A 20,959-nucleotide genomic window follows, 5' to 3' on the forward strand; every position below is an offset into this window, starting at 1 on the left:
AAATTTAATCATTAAAAAAACCGCTAAAATTCCGTATTTAGAGGTCACTAAAAATATCCAGTGACAGATCCTCAAGGCCTGCTAAAACTTATTGGCCCCCACAGATCGAGTTTTAGCTCTCGGGGTAAAACTCATTGGCCCCACAGATCGATTTTATTGAAGTCAAAAGAGTCTGATAATAGTATCTGCAAGACTATTTCTTTGTCACAAAAGAATTTAATAACCCATCCTCAAGCCCGAAAAACGATTCCTTGACTCGCATAAATTCTAAATCTTATGATCTTCAAATTATTTCGTTGTCCTTGAAAAAACATGCAGTACCGCATCCTTCTGCTCAAAAGAACGATTTGTTAGCACCTAAAGATCGAAGAACTCGGAAAAAGACAAGAAATTTAAAGAAAGCAAAATGTTATCAGATAAATATGTGAAATCATCTATAAAAAAGACAGCGCACCAATACAATCCAAATTTTCGGATTGCAATAAAAAACATAGCAGGACAAGTTCTTACACAATTTGAAGAAGTAAACAGTAAGAGTAAACAAAAACTAGACCTAGAATGGACAGTAAATGGATTGGGAAAAATGAAAATAGCAAAAATCAAATTCAAATTCCCGCATGTGAACAAAAAACCACTATAAAGAGAGCGGCTACTTGTTCGAACACCGTTTTCTCATTCTACTTTGAAGTTCGAGTGAAAAAAATTCACGCCGCAAAAGCCTTCGCTTTTCCCCTCAACTTATGGTTTCAGCATGACCAAAATTACTTCACGAATATTAATTTAAACAACATGAAAAAGTGTGAACAGATCTTGATAGGGAACACAGCTGGAAGACCTCAGTAAACAACACGAAAAAGAAATGTGACCATCTTTACAGAAATAATTTTACCTCTTCCTTAATTACAGGAAACGTTTTGACACAATAACACAACAACATGAAAAAAGTAACTGACAAAAACTGATATAGCATCTTCTAAATTTACTAACGTTGAGACTCCAAAGCATATAGCTCATTGTCTTTGTATTACAGTTAGTTTGCAATAAACGATACCAATTGTGAGATAATACATCAGACCTGAAAACAAACCTGAGATCTGTAGAATTTATTTCAGGGATGTGCCCTGTCTTGCTTTCAAGTGTGTTTTCCTATCCATTATTCGGCATAAGAAATTTAAAAAATCCTTTTGATAGATCCGCCACCCAAGCAGGAACCGGCAGACAAAAACTAAACAAATTTAAAAAATCTAAAAAAAATTTTGCTCGGAATGTTAAATATTTTTACACCTACTTTTCTCGCCTTCTCTCAAAAAAGTGACTTTTTGAACACAAAACGACGCTCTCAGCGCCCCAACAGCGCAGAAAAAAGACAGCCTTCGAACACAATTCAAATTCGTTATTCTATTGAACATAAACGATTGCCTGAAGTAACCGTGATTGAAAGTAACCGTTCAAAGTGTCAATTTCGTTTTCAAACTGAATGTTATAAGGAACAAACCGAATACCAGTATTAGTTCTAACAGACTCGACACTTACCTTAATTATATCCTATTCTTTTTAGTCACCTTTCAAAACTTAGTACCCTTTTACAACCCTTTTGCGAATACAAAAAAGCGCTTTTGACGCTCATCAAATCGTCTTAAAGTACATGTAAAAATTTTAAATGTTTTAAACTTTTATTGAAACTGTATCCATACAAGCTCGTCACACCAGAGCTGGGCTTGTTACGACTCGAAGGGGGAGTATTGGTATTCAACACGTTTCAACGACTCGAAGGACTAGTGGTATTCTACAGGTTTTTTTCGCTGAAGCAAGCAATTCATACCTTGATTTTCTTGATTTCTTTATATTTGACCATTTAACTCTTTCTATCGACCGTTCAACCATTTTTGAACTTTGACTTCTGTTTCTGAATGAATGAACAAAAATCAATTTGAAGTGACTGAGACGTCATATGGTCGTAACAAAAATCTTGTCGACAAAAAACCAAAAAGTTCAATTTTAGCCACAGCCATCACTTCGCGGCTATTAATTAGTTCATAGTTTATTTTGCACGACTCATCGAGTCGGTTCCGTTATTCTGCCGGCAATGTTTTTTTTTAGCTGAAGAAAGTTTGTTCCAGCCTTGAATTTTGTTTTCTTTTGGTTCGAACATTTACCTCTGTTTATGAAAGTTGAGTTCCGTTTTAGAACATTGAACTTTAACAATAGCTTAGTTTATAATGTATATTAATAAGGAACTGCTGATAATATTCAAGGCGAAGAGGTCATTGAGAACTTTTGATTCCATATAAGTCAGTCGTCTAAATTACAGACCCCCACCCACCCACTAAAACCCCTCACCTACCCCCACCTCTCCCCTACGTACCTAACTACCCCACGCCTACCCACATTTGAAACCATAAGTTGATTCTAACTATACATTGGTTTGTTTATTGATATTTCTGAAATAGGTACGGTTTGATTACAGGTTTTGAGGTTCCATTTAATACGTTTTTCCTTTTCCAAGCTTCGGTTATTTCCTTTCTCTTCTCTAAGCCTTCGCCTTTGAACTGGCGTCCATACTTATATTTAATTATATGGACATTGCGAACGGAGCAAATGGAGCGCACCAATACAATCCAAATTTTCGGATTGCAATAAAAAACATAGCAGGACAAGTTCTTACACAATTTGAAGAAGTAAACAGTAAGAGTAAACAAAAACTAGACCTAGAATGGACAGTAAATGGATTGGGAAAAATGAAAATAGCAAAAATCAAATTCAAATTCCCGCATGTGAACAAAAAACCACTATAAAGAGAGCGGCTACTTGTTCGAACACCGTTTTCTCATTCTACTTTGAAGTTCGAGTGAAAAAAATTCACGCCGCAAAAGCCTTCGCTTTTCCCCTCAACTTATGGTTTCAGCATGACCAAAATTACTTCACGAATATTAATTTAAACAACATGAAAAAGTGTGAACAGATCTTGATAGGGAACACAGCTGGAAGACCTCAGTAAACAACACGAAAAAGAAATGTGACCATCTTTACAGAAATAATTTTACCTCTTCCTTAATTACAGGAAACGTTTTGACACAATAACACAACAACATGAAAAAAGTAACTGACAAAAACTGATATAGCATCTTCTAAATTTACTAACGTTGAGACTCCAAAGCATATAGCTCATTGTCTTTGTATTACAGTTAGTTTGCAATAAACGATACCAATTGTGAGATAATACATCAGACCTGAAAACAAACCTGAGATCTGTAGAATTTATTTCAGGGATGTGCCCTGTCTTGCTTTCAAGTGTGTTTTCCTATCCATTATTCGGCATAAGAAATTTAAAAAATCCTTTTGATAGATCCGCCACCCAAGCAAGAACCGGCAGACAAAAACTAAACAAATTTAAAAAATCTAAAAAAAATTTTGCTCGGAATGTTAAATATTTTTACACCTACTTTTCTCGCCTTCTCTCAAAAAAGTGACTTTTTGAACACAAAACGACGCTCTCAGCGCCCCAACAGCGCAGAAAAAAGACAGCCTTCGAACACAATTCAAATTCGTTATTCTATTGAACATAAACGATTGCCTGAAGTAACCGTGATTGAAAGTAACCGTTCAAAGTGTCGATTTCGTTTTCAAACTGAATGTTATAAGGAACAAACCGAATACCAGTATTAGTTCTAACAGACTCGACACTTACCTTAATTATATCCTATTCTTTTTAGTCACCTTTCAAAACTTAGTACCCTTTTACAACCCTTTTGCGAATACAAAAAAGCGCTTTTGACGCTCATCAAATCGTCTTAAAGTACATGTAAAAATTTTAAATGTTTTAAACTTTTATTGAAACTGTATCCATACAAGCTCGTCACACCAGAGCTGGGCTTGTTACGACTCGAAGGGGGAGTATTGGTATTCAACAGGTTTCAACGACTCGAAGGACTAGTGGTATTCTACAGGTTTTTTTCGCTGAAGCAAGCAATTCATACCTTGATTTTCTTGATTTCTTTATATTTGACCATTTAACTCTTTCTATCGACCGTTCAACCATTTTTGAACTTTGACTTCTGTTTCTGAATGAATGAACAAAAATCAATTTGAAGTGACTGAGACGTCATATGGTCGTAACAAAAATCTTGTCGACAAAAAACCAAAAAGTTCAATTTTAGCCACAGCCATCACTTCGCGGCTATTAATTAGTTCATAGTTTATTTTGCACGACTCATAGAGTCGGTTCCGTTATTCTGCCGGCAATGTTTTTTTTAGCTGAAGAAAGTTTGTTCCAGCCTTGAATTTTGTTTTCTTTTGGTTCGAACATTTACCTCTGTTTATGAAAGTTGAGTTCCGTTTTAGAACATTGAACTTTAACAATAGCTTAGTTTATAATGTATATTAATAAGGAACTGCTGATAATATTCAAGGCGAAGAGGTCATTGAGAACTTTTGATTCCATATAAGTCAGTCGTCTAAATTACAGACCCCCACCCACCCACTAAAACCCCTCACCTACCCCCACCTCTCCCCTACGTACCTAACTACCCCACGCCTACCCACATTTGAAACCATAAGTTGATTCTAACTATACATTGGTTTGTTTATTGATATTTCTGAAATAGGTACGGTTTGATTACAGGTTTTGAGGTTCCATTTAATACGTTTTTCCTTTTCCAAGCTTCGGTTATTTCCTTTCTCTTCTCTAAGCCTTCGCCTTTGAACTGGCGTCCATACTTATATTTAATTATATGGACATTGCGAACGGAGCAAATGGACGATGAAATGCGCTTTTGCGTTCTCAAAGAAGGGCTTTACGAATAACAGACGACGATGATGATTGATATTCTCTAAAAAGACTAACTTCTCAAGATTGTTTTTCTGATGTATTGCTCATTTAGTTGAGATGCATGTCTGTTCACATCACCTCCTCCTCCACTACTTCCCAGACCGTCAGCCGGGCGCGTGAAAGGAGCTTCAAACACAAACTTGTTCACATTGTTATGCACGTCGAAGTCAGTGAATGAATTGGCAGCTGTTGATGATGGAAGTGGGTCTGTGGTCGTTTGTTCACACTCTTCCCAGTAGGGTTCTACATGTGTGATTTGGAGGAACCCAATTTTAGTGTCTAGAGTCTTCGCATCCTATCAAAGCAAATGCATAAAGATAAACCTGAGTTTACCGCTGGGAGCCCAATGTTGTTTTCCAACATGGGTAAATATTACAACTTAGCGTCGCCTCTAACATGCAAAAATCGCAATATAAAGTTGAATATGTTGCACTAATACTGTTTTGTGAGCTATTTTTACTCTGAGCTCTTTTTTATAAGCCACCTATACTGCGACTAAACATTTTTGACGGAAATAATCTACAAAAAAACATAGCTGGCAGATTGCCAGAAAATAACCGCAATAGCTTCGTAGATCTGCAGTCCCAAAATATAGTAAAAGAAACAGTAAGTGGTGAGATGTTCTTGACTTTATCTCCCTGAATTAAAGTTGAAAAAAGACAATTTTAAATTGACGATGTCATTTTTGAGAGGGAGGTAAGTCAAATGTGACCAAAAACTTAATCACGCAAATGAACAAAAAACTCGCTCCACTAAGAGCAAACAAATGACGTCACGCACGCAATTCAGTTGAAATTGCATGAACGAAAGAACAAAAAACAGATTGTGACGTCATATGGTCGTAACAAAAATCTTGACGACCAAAATAAAAAACATAGCAGGACAAGTCCTGACGTACAAGTCAAAGAATTTTCATTGACTAAACAGAAAACTAGACCTAGAACGGACTATGAATGGATTGGGGAAACCATTTAGAAAAAAATCCGATCCAAAAAATCGAAAAAACAGTAAAAATCAAAGCGAAATTGCCGCATGTGAACAAAAAACCACTAGCGAGAAAGCGAATTTTTGTTCAAACACCGTTTTCTCACTCTACTTTAAATTAAGAGCGAAAAAAATTCACGCCGCAAAACCACTCGCTTTTTCGCTCCACTTCCTGTTTCGGCGTGACCAAAATCACTACTCCAATTTGACTTCAAAAATCATGAAAATGTGTGAACAGATCTTACAAAAAAACATAGCCGGAAGAATTCCGGAAACGACTCGAAGTGAAAATCCATTTAAACACCATCCGACTACTCATCGAACAAAACGTGCCTTCACTAAATTTATGATTATCTTGAAACATAGACATGAAACAAAAAAAGTAAAAATCAAATCTGTTAAAATATGATAAAAAATCAGATCAAATTTTGTTATAAATTGAGATCCCGAAAAAACTATCTCTGCCAAAAAAACTTCATCAAAACAACTAGTACTTAAAAAAGCCACTTATGTGAACGTTGAAACAAATATTTTAGGCTAAACTATGAAAAAAGCTCTTAAAAACAACTTTTGAAAAACTCTGAAAAACTGGAAAAAGTTACTAAAATTTTTTAATATTTCAAAAAACATATAAATCCAAACAAAAATTCCCTTCAGCCAATAGGGTATCCAGATGCTCGCAAAATAATAGGCAAGTCATAATAGGCAAAGAAACTTCAAAACTGCAAAAAATTAGGAAAAATAATTCCAATTTTCGCCATTTTTTGTAAAATTTCTCAACAAAAAAAAATGATTCTTACCCACAAAACTGTAACCAACTGTTTTAATAAACTTTCTCAAGTAGAACGGGTTTCTTCAAAACCCATTTGAGCCAGTAAAACAAAATAATCGTCAAAAAACGCAAAAATTAGCCCGAAAATCAGCAAAAAACATTAAAAACCTCCGAATTATCATAAAATTCATATGAATTTCCGGAAACCTTCAAACCACTACCGAAACCAGCCTTAATTTAAAACAAAATCATAACCAAACCTCTTAACCAAAGTAAATTTAAAAAAACTGCTTTAAAATGCCGCACGTGAACAAAAAAATTTTGCTCGCTTAGATAATTTTTTCACACATCAATTTCTCGCTCTCTCAAAAACAGCGGGATGAACAAAAACCACTCTCTTTTCGCTCAGCTTTTCACTTTTGATCAGCACCAAAATCACTCCAAATTTTTTCACGCGTTTCATTTCCCGCTTCAAAAATCACTCCAAGAAAATTGATTAAAAAAAGGACTTCTCCAATACTCCTCTTCGAGTCGTAAAAAAAGACAGCGCCCCAATAAAATTCAAATTCTTTGAATTGTAAAAAACATACCCGGCAGATTGCCGGAAACTAGCCGCCGTTGATTCCAATAAGCATGATTGGGATTGTAAGAAAAGAAGATATTGAAAAAGATTTTTTTACAAAAACATTTTTTAAGTCCGATTTATTTTGATGGCATTTCGTAGTTGAACATAACGTACTTCTGTTTCTTAGAGAGAGACTACAGCGGCTACTATCAAAACCAATAAGCATTAGAGATGGTAACTAAGACTTAAAGGAACGACGTTCAAATAGCGGGCATCTAAAATTGGGCTTTATGGGTTTATCCCGTTTCTACTTCTGACTTCAATTTTTTATACTGACTCTGTTCATTTTGAATTGCTTTGCTGAGCAACTGATGTTCAAAATAACTTTTAGCAGAATGAGAGAAGAGAGAAACTAGCCTAGAGAAGTCAAACATACCCGGCAGATTGCCGGAAAATAGCCGCCGTTGATTCCAATAAGCATGATTGGGATTGAACGAATAGAATATATTGAAAAAAAAGATTTTTGTACAAAAACATTTTTTAAGTCCCATTTCTTTTGATGGCATTTCGTAGTTGAACATACTACTGTTTCTTAGAGAGAGGCTAGAGGGGCTACTATCAACACCAATAAGCACTAGAGGTGGTAACTAAGACTTATAGGAACGATGTTCAAATAGCGGGCATCTAAAATTGGGCTTTATGGGTTTATCCCGTTTCTATTTCTGACTTCAATTTTTTATACCGACTCTGTTCATTTTGAATTGCTTTGCTTAGCAACTGATGTTCAAATTCACTTTTAGCAGAATGAGAGAAGAGAGAAACTAGCCTAGAGAAGTCAAAAAGATTTCACGCAAAATGTCGAAAAAGCGGCAAAATGGTAAAGCGAAAAAAAGTTTGACGAAGTAAAAAAAAAATACGAGCGCAATAATAGCCGGCTGAGAAGATGAGGGCGGCTATTAAAAAGATATCACGCAAAATGTTGAAAAAGCGGCAAAATGAGGTAAAGCGAAACATTTTTTTATTCGACGAAGTAAAAAAAAATAGGAGCGCTATAATAGCCGGCTGAGAAGATGAGGGCGGTTATTAAAAACCAAGAGAAGGCCAATATTAGCCCCAGCTATCGCTGTGCTGCTATTAAAAGCATAACCGACGAGAGTCGGGCGAATTGTTCTCAAGCGACCGGCGAGCGGTTGGCTTCGTCAGTACCTAGCCACTGTTTCGTGAGGCTAGCTTTAGCTTAATAACTGAAGAGGCGTGAGGTGAGCGCAGCGGGGGGGGGGGGGGGGGTGGTGAACACATTAAGTATAAGTCCCCAAAACAGTTTCTCTGAATTGCATACTTGGAGACTAGTGAGCTGAAAGGCTCTAAGAGCGCTTAATGCCCGCTGGGCGCTACCTGTTTATCCCGTTAATGGGTCAGACGAAAAATCGGTCAACCGAAAAATCGCATAAGAAAAGACCGACAGGACTAATATAATTGCTACAAACTTCGTTGGAGAGCAATTAAACATTCTTTTGTTTGAACAGGTAAATTAATGTTATAACTAGATTCTTCTAACTCTGATTCTGCTTGATCAGTTATGTCCCTTACCACTTGTGAGTCGTGAAGCAGTTTGAAGTTCTCCTGTCCTAATCTGTCCACGTATAGGCGACTCAGTCTCTCCGATACCACAGCAAGTGACGTCACATTGGGCTCTTTATAAATGTACTGCTGTCCATCTTCGCTCCCAAATATCTACACAAGAGAACATTCTCAAATTGAACTAATTAAATCAACATTAAATCAACGTTAAAAAAATTCACGTCAAATCTAATACGAAAGACCACAAATGCCAACGGAAACAAATTTCTGTCGCTGACGAAGCCACATGAATCTGCCGTTGCTGGCGAAGAAAGTTATTACGCTTAAGTAGTCATAAATTGCGAAGAAAGCTTATCAAGAAACCTTTTAAAAGCTTCCGACTGTTCCAAATGTGTGCATGTAGTTTAATAGTTGACACTGTTTACGTTGGACAAGCAAATGAGAGGTATGTTGTCCATGAAAAGCCCACGAAATCTTACTTTAGAGTGACAATAGCTAGGACATATATACAAAAATGTACGACGGCAAAACATGGCAATTTGAAATAATCTAAAGTTAACTAAACTGGTGGAATCTGATGAATAATTAACATTGACTAGCAGGTCCGTAAAGGCTATCTGAAGGCATCTTATCTTGAAACTTTAACAAATGATATTCTTATTGAAAACTTATTCGTGATAACTGGTGTACATGCGATCGTTTCAATGAATTTTTTTGCAAAACTACTTTGGACACACCAACAAAAAATGAAGAGAGCCAACTATGTTAAAGAAAGGTTTTATGCGAGTTAAGAGTAATAGACGTTCTCACAGAACATTAAAAAATCATAACAGAGAATGAGTAATAAACAGGGAGAGAAAGAGAGAGATCGATAGCAGCAGAAACATATAACGAGTTGGAGAGCAAATAGATTTAAAAATACGAAATAAACTCAAAAGACAGAGAACAAAAAAGGTTGAAAGCAGAGAAGGAAAACAGAAAAAACGAGTCTGGGAGAAAGCCAACGGGACCGAAAACCGAAAATAGGGGAATTAACGAGAAAAAAGTAAAATCAAAATTGATGAGAGAGGAAAGAACGAATGCAATGCTACAGAATCCATAAGAACATCGGGAACCCACCGTACGAAAAACGATAGAAAACAAAAAATTGAATCAAAAACAGACAAATAAAAAGAAGAAGTTAGTAAACAACCGAAAAAAAGAAAATAAGAGAGAGAGAGAGAAAGAAGGAAAAAGGAAAGCGCGCGAGAGAAAGAACGCAAGAAAACACGAAAGCGATAGAATGAAGTAAAATGGGAGAGCAAAAAAAGAAGCCGAAATTATGAGACAGAAAGTACAAGAACAGCTAGATTGTGAGCAAGCGCAAAAGCAAAAATTTGAGAGGAAAAAGAAAATACCACAGTTAGAAAAAACAAGATAAAGAAAATGAAGAAAGGGAGAGATAAAACAGTTCAAAAGAGAAGAGAAAACAGATCCTGGTTGACACACGGAATTCCTGTTCTCATAAAAAAGATGAATGTACTAATGAGAACACGATGGATGTGCCCAAAACGAGGAAGCTGCGGATAAAAAGGAATCGTTGGCAAATGCTTTAACGAAGTCAACAAACACAGAACTGAGTTAAAGGGTTGGCTAAAGCCACCAACAAAATTTTCCTCGAAAAAACTAAAGAAGCAAAATTATATACCTATCATGTTTTATATGCAAAAATTTACTAGTAACAGCCCTTAATATGAAAAAGTCCACTACTGAGCGCTAAAAAATTTGTATTTATTTCAAGACCTCAGTGTTGTTATATGCAATTTTTTGGCACCAAAACCTTGGTTTTTGAATCGGCACCTTTTGGGTCTTTTATACTTACAAATTTTGTTCGCTGAATTCTACTGTATTAGAAAAACTTCTTACAGCGAATCTTTGACGAAACAAATTTCCACCAGTCACCTTTTAATCCTTGCTTGACATTTTCGGTAATTTTTCCTTCACAAATTTTGAAGACAACATTTTTCATCAACAACAATTTTTTGACAATGAAATACAAAAAGCAATGTTTTTTTTGGTCATAAACCCTTTGTCTTTACCCAATTTTGATCATTTAGATTTTAAGTATGAGAAGCTTTTCGGTTATAGACCGTTCTCTGAAGAAAATTTTCGTCAGAGACCGGTTTCTGAACAACTAATCGGCCAATAATTTTTTCGACACTATTGTTTTTGTTTATTGAAACACCGATTATTGTCTTTTTCTTTAACAAAAAAATTCGGCGCAGGCTTTTTCGCAGAACAATTTTCGGTAGATAACACGACCTCTTAGCAACAATTTGGGTCAATGACCTTTTGGCAACACTTTTTGGTCAATGACTTTTTAAGATTTTTCGATCAAGGAATTCTTAGGAACATTAATCGGTCTATGGCGTTAAAGCACACTTTTCGGTCATTGACCCCAATAAAGCAACCACTTAGCAACATTTTAGGTCAATGACTTTTTGGCAACGCTTTTCGGTCAATGACCTTTGTAACATTTTTCGATCAATGACCTTTTAGAAACATTAATCGGTCAATGGCGTTAAAGCGCACTTTTTCGGTCATTAACCCCAATTAAGCAACCAATTAACCGTGCTCTTCGGTAGTGCTGTTAAAATATGCTGCTCAGTGATGCCTCTAAAACATGCCGCCTTATGTGTTTACGCGATTATTATATAGACTAGCAGGCCCGCAAAAGCATAACAAGAACATCATTTAAAAGAAAAGTTTTAAATTTCATTTTCGTACCACCTCGGGCTGAAAAACATGCAACTCGTTCAACCGCCATAGGTATTACGTTACATTACATCACGTGATTGCAATCGCCCAGACGGAGGTCGGAGACGATATCAAATACCTCGGGTGGGAGGATTGCCGGTGACGACTGTACCAATTGGGATATGTTTCTGTTTAGTATATTACCCCAAAAAACCAGCAATTCTGTGTTCAATTGTATTGGCTTTGCTAACTGGCATAATTAAGGAGCAATAAGACTTGTAAAGATAACCGACTTCAACAAGGTGGCCTAGCGTAACACATGTAATACTTTAGGCTGCATGTTTAAGGAGCATTTAAAAAAAGAAACAAGATATTGAAGGAGAGAAAACAGATCAAAAAGAAAGCGAAAAGAACAACAGAAAACAAACAAAAGAGAAAAGATAGAAAGAAAATAGACAGAAAAAAGAAAAGGAAAAAAGAGAAAAAGAACAAAAGACAGAAAAAAAGACAGAAGAGAGGACAGAAAGAGAGAAAAACAACAAGTGAGACAAAGAGAGAAAAAAAGACAGAGAAAAGACAAAATAGAGAGAAAAAACGGGGAGACGAAAGACAGAAGCACAGGAGAGAAACAAAAAAATGAACCGAAAAGGAGGACAAAAGAAAGAGAAGCGAGAGAAAAGAAATCGAGAAACGAAAGAAAAGAAAGAGACAAAAGACAACAGCAAAAAATAACACAGAAAATCAAGAGAGAATTAAGAGAGAAACAGGAGAGAGAGAACAAGAAAAAAAGAAAGAGAAGAGAAAGTGAAAGAGCAACGGAAGAGGAATGGAATAAAAAAGAACAGACGAGAAAGAGGTAAAGGAAAGGGAGAAAAGACAGAAAAGAAAGACAGGAAAGAGAAAAGCAAGAGAGAAAAGGAAGAGAATAGCAAGAAAAGACAGAAAAGACAGAGAAAAGCGAGAAGAAAAGAGAAAGGAGGGAGGAAAGAACAAGAAAAAAGAAAGCAATACAGGAAAGAATGACAGGAACAAAATGCAGAAACGAAAAAGAGATAAGTAAGAGAGGCGAAAGAAAGAAAAGGAAGAAAGAGAGGAAAGAAAGGCAAAAAATCAGAAAAGAAAGAAAACAAAGACAAAAGAAAAACAGAAAAGAAACATGAAAGAACGACAAACTGAAAAACTAAAGAGAGAAACAAAAGAGAACGATTCAGAAAGGCAGAAAAAAACATGTAAGAAAGATAAACGAAGAAGAGAGAAAAGAGACAACAAAATGATAAATTAAACAACACTGAAAAGAGACAGAAAAAACTAACAGAAAGAATGAGAGAAAAGAAAGAAATGAAGAGAAAGGAAACGCAGAAACAAACGAAAGAAAAACGGCGGACGAAAAAGAACAAAAAAAGAGAAAATAAATAGCAAGAAAAGAAAAAGACAAAAGAAACAAAATAAAAAAAGGCTGAAAAGACGAACAGAAAGAAATGAGAGAAAAGAAAGACAGAACCAAAAGACAGGAAAAAAAGAGAAAAGAAAGACAGAAAGAAAGAAAAGAATTAAAAATGAAGGAAAGAACGAAGAAAGACGAAAAAACAGAAATGAGATATAATGAGGGAAAAACGAAAAGCAAAAAAACAAAACAGCAAAAAAAATAAAAGTCAAGACAAAGGCCGAAGATCGAAGTCAAGACAAAGGATCAAATTAAAAATTGAGTTTATCATTTCTAAAAATTTTTGAATCTTAGCTTTTCTTTGTTCAGGAATGTATAATTTGCATCAACAAATAAGAACTCATGAGTTTTTGTAATTTTTGGTCATTTTGCTTAGATTTGCCTTCTCGGTCGTTGACTTTATATATCCATCTGAGTATTTTCGGTCATTGAACTCTTCCGAATCAATTTTTTGGACATTGACCTCTACTTATGAGTCCGCTTAACTATGCTTGTTCTATAGGTCTCTTAAACATGCCACTCGAAGCTCTTAAACATGCAGCCCTATAAACTGTCACTCATTTATTATAACATAGCCGGCAGATTGCCGGAATAGCTGCGAAAGAATAGACCTGTGTGCCATATAATAGAGATAGAAATAGATACAGATCAAAATTGAAAAAAAAGTCGACGCCGCTAAAAAAACTAGGTAAAAAACATTCAGCGCTAAATTAATAAAGCTTGCAGAAATTCATTCTGAAGAAGCCCTTCTATTAGGGACCTTTCCTGCACGTATGAGTTCCTTTAACCTTAAACTAATTCAAATTAAAACTAAGTTTTAAAGTGCAAAAGTCATTTTATTGAGTGAGGTAAGTTACGTATGATCAAAATCTAATCAGGCAAATAACCTAAACATAGCCGGCAGATTGCCGGAATAGCTGCGAAAGAATAGACCTGCGTGCCATATAGTAGAGATAGAAACAGATACAGATCTAAAGTGAAAAAAAAATTGACGCCGCTCAAAAAACTAGGTAAAAACATTCAGCGACAAATTAATAAAGCTTGTTAAAATTCATTCCGCAGAAGCCTCTTATTAGGGACCTTCACTGTACATATGAGTTCCTTTGACCTTAAACAAATTCAAATTAAACTTAAGTTTTAAAGTGCAAAAGTCATTTTATTGAGTGAGGTAAGTCACGTATGATCAAAATCTTATCACGCAAATAACCTAAAAACTTTTGCTAAAGCGAGTGAGAAATGACGTCACGCGCGCAAATGCCGTTAGTGAGAGGAAGAAGTCATTCAGAAAATTTGACTTTTTCAGCTTTGCTGTGTGAACAAATGTAAAACGAAAAAAGAGCGTCAGACGACGAAACAAAAAAAAAACCAAGAGCACCGCAATATAGCTTCGCTCAGCTTACAGCTTCGCAGCTATAAAAACTATTGCTAAAGCGAGTGAGAAATGACGTCACGCCCGCAAATGCCGTCAGTGAGAGGAAGAAGTCATTCAGAAAATTTGACTTTTTCAGCTTTGCTGTGTGAAATGTAAAACGAAAAAAGAGCGTCAGACGACGAAACAAAAAAACAACCAAGAGCACCGCAATATAGCTTCGCTCAGCTTACAGCTTCGCAGCTATAATAAGATGTAAACAGTGAAGTTAAAACAGACACGTCTATTTTTGGGGGTTAACTTTATCTCATTTAGAATAAGTTCGAACATCTTCACCTTTCCAAAGAAGGCAATTCTGAAGTATGAAGCTAGGAATCGCTTTCCAGAAGCATAGACCTCCATCATCTTGGTATAGGCCTTGCTACATTGCTGGTGTAGTTCAACCAATCTCTCATAGTTCCTCTGTCGATCGTAGAAAGGCAGAATCAGTTGTACCACACGAGGCACTATCTCGAACCTCTGCGACTGCCAAATATGCTCCAAGGCCGTCTCAAGTAGCTTCACGAAGATCTCCTGCAAAAAAACCATATTTGAGAAAACTATAAATAGATAATAAATTGTTCAAGTAGGTTAGGAATCATCTCAATAAACTATACAGCAGAGAAAATCGACCTATACAAGAGAGGTCATTAATAGGTTCCAATGGACGTAGTCGAGTGATGACTACTAGCAGTACTTTGAGCACTATAGTTATCTTCGTATTGTTCTTTTTTCTACCTCATCGAACAGAAAGAGAGCAATGGAAAAAGAAGAGAACAGTGGTGTGCTAGCCTTTAAGTAATGGTTACGTGACTTTGCTTGACGTCACTGAGAACTTCTGGCGTTTATCGGGAACCGCGAAGCGGTTCGAGATATGAAGTCAGAATTTTGAAGTGACTTCTGCAGAGTCACATAACCATGCTCAAAACACGAAACGCGCACGTTTTAAAATGGCGAAAGTCAACGGAAGTCAACTTCTGGCTACTTACGAACTCCTCGCATTTTAACTTCTGGCACTGCAGACTTTCGGCATTTTAAAACGTGCATGCGAGTGTTTTAAAGAACTTTTAGAATTCAAAGCCACTGAAAAATGAGGACAAAATCAATATTTGATTTCAACCCATTTTGTAGTAACAAAACTTTTCATCAAGTAACACTGATTCGAGAATTTACGGTTTGACAGATTGGAGGAGTCTAACTTTCGTTATTAAGTTCAACTACTGCTGGGGCCTTTTCGCATTTCTAATCATCAATTCACTCAGCTTGTTCTTATATTATATGATCCTATCTCATATGCCTCTGCCGTGCTTTATATACTTTTATTGTTTTGAAAAATTGTTGATTTTTTGTGGAAAAATGTGATATAAAGGAAAATGCTCAATGAAAAATGAAGAAAATTCTACCTGTGAGAAACTGTCATCCTGCTGTTGTGACTGTGCCTGATTGCCACCTTTGTCCTCCACAATCGCAGTCTCGTTTCCTTCGATATTGGCCGAGATCTCCTTGAAGAGGCTCTTGCCAGTCGGGATCAGGGAATTGGCAAAGTTGTTCACAGCCGTTCCACTCGGTTGGTTCTGAGAGTGCAATCTGGACATAGTCCCCGTGGACCCAACTCCACTTCTCTCGCTCAGATAGGGCGAAATGGTCAGAGATGATAGATCTACAAAGAAACCCCCGTTGATTACAAAAAGTTATCACGAAACACAATTTCTTCTTTCCTCGGGGGCAGATTTAATCATCACTACTGAATACGGGTGTTCTTTAAAACTGTTTTCAGAAACCCTATTAGTTTAAATGATGTTAATTATATCAACGATATTCAATATTCAATAATAATCTCGTTTAACTTTCTGCATTCAAATTCGTTAACCGAATAAAAAAGAAACTAAAATAGAACAAATACAATGAATTTCAATGTCAACACTGAAGAACCCTTAAAGATAGTTGTTTACCAGACGATAGCCACCATTAGCCCCTTGACACAAATAGACACCATTGATACAAATTATTTCTTTCAAAGTCTTAAAAATTGTTCTAATTTGTTGTGCAGCTTTAGTTAGATTACAAAATTATACAAAATTCAGCTCCAATGTGAAGGCTATTATCCTGAATAGCTATGCCAATTGCAATGCGCTCTAAAGAACTTTTATAACTGATTCATTATTACGTAATGACCGAGCTTTATTGATTTATCCCGTTCTTTTCTTATTTTGTATTTTTGATCTTGACCATGTACAGTCAGTTAAATGTAAATTAGTTGAACAATTTCATTCAATAGAAGCAGATAGTGACTTAAAAGAGGGCATACGAGAATAGTGTGACGGGAAAAGTGTCCTCTCACTCTACTTTAAAATTAAAGAATAAACAATTCACACCGCAAAACCACTCGATTTCGGCGTGACCAAAATCACTACTCCAATTTGACTTCAATAATCATAAAAATGTGTGAACAGGTCTTGCAAAAAAGACAGCGCCCCAATACAGTTCAAATTCTTTTCAATTGTAAAAAAAACAGTGGTCCAACAGCATTAAAAATTGAGTAAAAAACCGACAGTCAACAAAAAGTCCGCCCAGATACCGCTATCGCATCTATTACTAAAAGCATAACCGACAGACTACCGGTATAGGTTTGAAATAGACTTGCCTGTCGTAAAATAAATATACAAACAGATAGAGAAATGAGTTGGAAAAAGTTATCGCGACCACCTTAAAAATTTTAATTCAAAGGGGGTGGGTGTATCACAGAGAATATATTTGGGTGCAAAAAGTTTTGACAACGGAGTGGTTCGCACCCCAATCCCAGGCGTAAGAATCAGAAGCATTAACTACTCGACTAATTCACCCTTGTCACCGTTTATCTTACAATCGATATTGTATTAGCAACACATGAATTTCTGAAATCGAGCAATTTAGTCCACGCCAAGAGCAAGAAATAAAGCGTGAAAAAGTCACTGAAAAATTCAAGCGAAAGAATGGTCTAGAACAAATGTAAAGCGAAAAAGAGCGTCAGATGACAAAACAAAAAAAACAAGAGCAACACAATATAGCTACAATCAGGTTACAGCTTCGTAGCTTCAATAAGAGAAGTTTTGAATGAGAATTATGGTCGAGTAACTTCGCTTTATAAAAACTTTTTGGTCGAAAAGCAAGAATACAAAATAGAAAAATGAAAAATCAAAACACTAATGTATAAAAAAAACTCCATGAGACAGAATAATTTATATGACATTGACGTTTTTAAGAACAACATTGATAAATGGCGAAAAACAAATAGCAAAATGAAAAAAAATCTTGCTGGGTCTCAAAAAACCTAATGACAGGTACAGTAAAATAAACTTTCATGCTTCTGTCTTCAAAATCAAGAACTAATCCAAGCAAAGATTTAACCAACAACGAAAAACCATAAATCGACTAATGTCGGAAGAAATGCTCTCGAACGACAGGCGAGGCAATTTAATTCAGGGACTGTAGCCTAGATAAGTTTTTTACTATGGTTGTAAAAATAGTTTACCACACCGGGATTCGAACCATTGACCTCCCGATCCCTCACTAGAAGCACTGCCCACTCGGCTATCAGGTCCTTCTTTTTGCTATGCTGCAACCAATTTTATATTAGCAACAAGCTTTACTTCAGAGTGAGAACAAAAGAGATCACTCAAAAATGAAAAACGAAAGCGTGAAAAAGACAAACTTGAGAAGTCAAAGAATATTCTAGAAGAAAAGCGCACAAACGGTCAAGCAAAACATTTGCATGAAAAAAGACCAACATGTTTACAATAATTGCTACGAACTTCGTTTGAGAGCAATTAAAAAACAAGAGGAAAACATAGCCGGCAGATTGCCGGAGAAAGCCGCGATAGACGCTTGTGGCCTAGCATGAATTGAAACAACTACTAAAGAAATAAGAAGGATTTTGATCACCAGTCCTTTAATAGACCACTAAACTTTTTGGTTAGATTCGGACTGTTCTTTTCATAAGACACATACGCTCTATAAGGAATAAGCCCTAATGGAGCTTTTTTCAAAATAAATATTAGAAAAGAAAAACTCAAGACTCTAATACTCAAGAATTAGGGCATATAAGTTTGGCACTACTTAGATTCACACTATTGACCTCTAATTAGTAAATTTTCAAAAAATTTAAAGTTCCATAAGTGAGTTCAGAAGCCATTTTTTAGTGAGATAAGTCACGCAATCGACCTAAAAGCAGAAATGACGTCACGCAGACAAATTTTTACTGCAAAGCAGTAGAAGTTGTTGAAGTCATTGAAAAAGTCAATTCCAAGAAGTCAGGGTAAGACAAAACAAAAATCTGTTAGACAATAAAAAATTAGGAGAGCAATAATAGCCGCCTGGAATTGCTGACGCGGCTATTAAAAAAAGTTTCAAGCAAGACCGTGAATTCAATAGAGAAAAATAGGACAGAAAACGTAAATTATAAATTTTCACCGTTTTGACAAAGACAGTTTCCTCACTCCGCTTTTAAATTCAGTTTAAAATATTTCACACGTTCAAACTACTCGCTGCTTCGCTCACTTTCCTACTTAGTTGTGACTAAAATTACTAGTCGAATTTGATTTCCTCATTGCCATCAAAAACTCAGAAACCATGAACATTTGAAAAGACAGGTTCGAACACCGAGCGCCTAAACAGCAGTTCGAGTAGCTGAGGGTGGCCAATAACCAATTTCACAATCAGTGGGGTATCCACCTCTTAACATAATGATGTATGCGTGGAGCTGTATAGATGCGGGAGTTTGTAAAATTTTGGTGGAACATTTCGAAGAAATGAAAAGTTAAAAGTAAACTGAATAAAAATATATTTTTTTCTACATTAGTAGTACTAGTACCCATCGATTATGCCGAACTCAACTATACCTTTGTTATATCTTATCTTATTGAATAGTTTAGGATTCGCGTTGCGAATACTTTGTCTCAAGAATGTATTAGCAAGTGCAGGGCGAATACACAACTGATTGTGTATTAAGAATTCTGATTATTGGAAACGCGGCGCGGATCCACTGCTAAGTTTAACTTAGGATTATGAAGAGCGTTTGCAGAGTAACTTGAATTCAGATTGACTAAATGAAATTATGATTACTAATAATAAACTAGCATGAACAAAATATGAAATAATTTAGTAGACTAACGGGAATATTAATATAGGTGAATAAATAGAAGTCATAACTTTTAGTTATAAAACACATGATATAATTATAGATATAGAGGGTAAATAATTTAGTACACATAAAGGTTTCGATATATATTTAGGTATCCATACGTATCACATTTCCCTCGTGACAAAAAAAATTTTAATGTATTTACAATTTTTAGAATCAACACAAAACATGAAATTGAATTGGATGAACATAACTGAACTCAAAATGTAGAGGTACTACTATTGTTAAATAATTGTGTAAGCGTAAAGCGAATATGCGTCAAATTCCCAACATGTAAACTGAATACATTATACTGAATAATTTAAATGCACACACAGAAATAAATGGATTCGCAGGGCGAATACTGAAAGAAATTAAAGACTAACAATTGAAGATGAACTGTAATAAATTAAAAGTAAAATTAACATTAAATTTGGATCAGAGGGGCGGGAACAAGACTAAATAAATGATTGTAGTTTAAGACAGTTTTGCTGAGTTTTTGGACTTAAATTTCATTCTCTGCATCCCAAACCGACATTTCCCGTTCTTGCTCATATTCAAAATATCTAACTCTGGGGTCCGGTGGTGAAACTTGCCCCAATTGTAAGTCGGGTCGGGGTGGTGACGGAATTCTTGATTGTTCGGCCGTTTGAAAAAGAGCTACCACCGAATCTGTCTGTTTGGATCTTTTCTTCTCTTTTTTATTCTTGCGCTTCTTTGGTTGAGCAGAACTTGATGAAGCCAGGGAACTTGTTGGAGAAATGTCGGCATCTGTGAAGCCATAAAATTGGGGTCGATTGCGCTTGCGGCCTTTTGTTTGGTCGTCCTGTGCCTGTGCGGGGGGTACTTGTGATGCAGGTGTAGGTGGAGCCGGTACAATCGAAATTAGGGGCTGGTCTTGAGCTGGTACATCTTCGTGTATATTATCTGTGAGAACATTATGGCGTCTTTTGAACTGTGGTTTGGTCGGTTTGCGTACCGTTAGCGCACGCGATACATTCGAGTTTACAGATGATACTACCGAAGTAGTGTCCCGTTGGCGATGTCTGATTTTTATTTCGCCCCTCTTCTGTTTCTTAAGATCGTTACTATGTTTCGCGATCTTAAATTCTGTGGTCTTTTCGTAGGGAGCAGGGCGTCGCTGGGCATATACCCACAAGTTGGTGGATCTTTCAGCTTTAGTTCCAAATTTTGCGAGATCACTATCTCGGACCTTTACTGGGGCTCTGCCAGGCTCGTTGATGATCGTCGTTGTTGGTGACGACTTTGTGACGAAGGATCCAGGCTTTAGTACTTCGTACAGACCCGCCAATTGTCTTTTTGCTCGTTTCTTTTGTGGTAGTTTTCGGGCCAGTTTGACATTAAGGGACTGTTCTGTCCTTGGTATTGGGTCCGTGATCTGCGGATGAGTAATGAAACGGGACTCTTTGTTGTCGGATTCCCGATAGCGCTGACCTGCATCTAAGGAGGCCTGACACATCTT

The 20,959-nt window shown here is 36.2% G+C and overlaps 1 protein-coding gene across 4 annotated transcripts in view; it reads right to left on the minus strand.

Moving 5' to 3' along the window:
- Positions 1 to 20,959, minus strand: part of LOC142337411 (dedicator of cytokinesis protein 11-like) — a 320,003-nt gene that overhangs the window by 34,591 nt on the left and 264,453 nt on the right. For all 4 annotated transcript variants that reach the window (XM_075386591.1, XM_075386592.1, XM_075386590.1 and 1 more), the window contains 4 exons: positions 15,722 to 15,978; positions 14,616 to 14,852; positions 8,740 to 8,883; positions 4,844 to 5,123 (listed from right to left, as the gene is read on the minus strand). In XM_075386591.1, the coding sequence (XP_075242706.1) occupies positions 4,844 to 5,123; positions 8,740 to 8,883; positions 14,616 to 14,852; positions 15,722 to 15,978 (918 nt within the window). The remainder of the gene's footprint in view (positions 1 to 4,843; positions 5,124 to 8,739; positions 8,884 to 14,615; positions 14,853 to 15,721; positions 15,979 to 20,959) is intronic.

Source organism: Convolutriloba macropyga, chromosome 4 (assembly GCF_964194025.1).
Source record: "Convolutriloba macropyga chromosome 4, txConMacr16.3, whole genome shotgun sequence".
In the NCBI taxonomy this organism is placed as follows: domain Eukaryota; kingdom Metazoa; phylum Xenacoelomorpha; order Acoela; family Convolutidae; genus Convolutriloba; species Convolutriloba macropyga.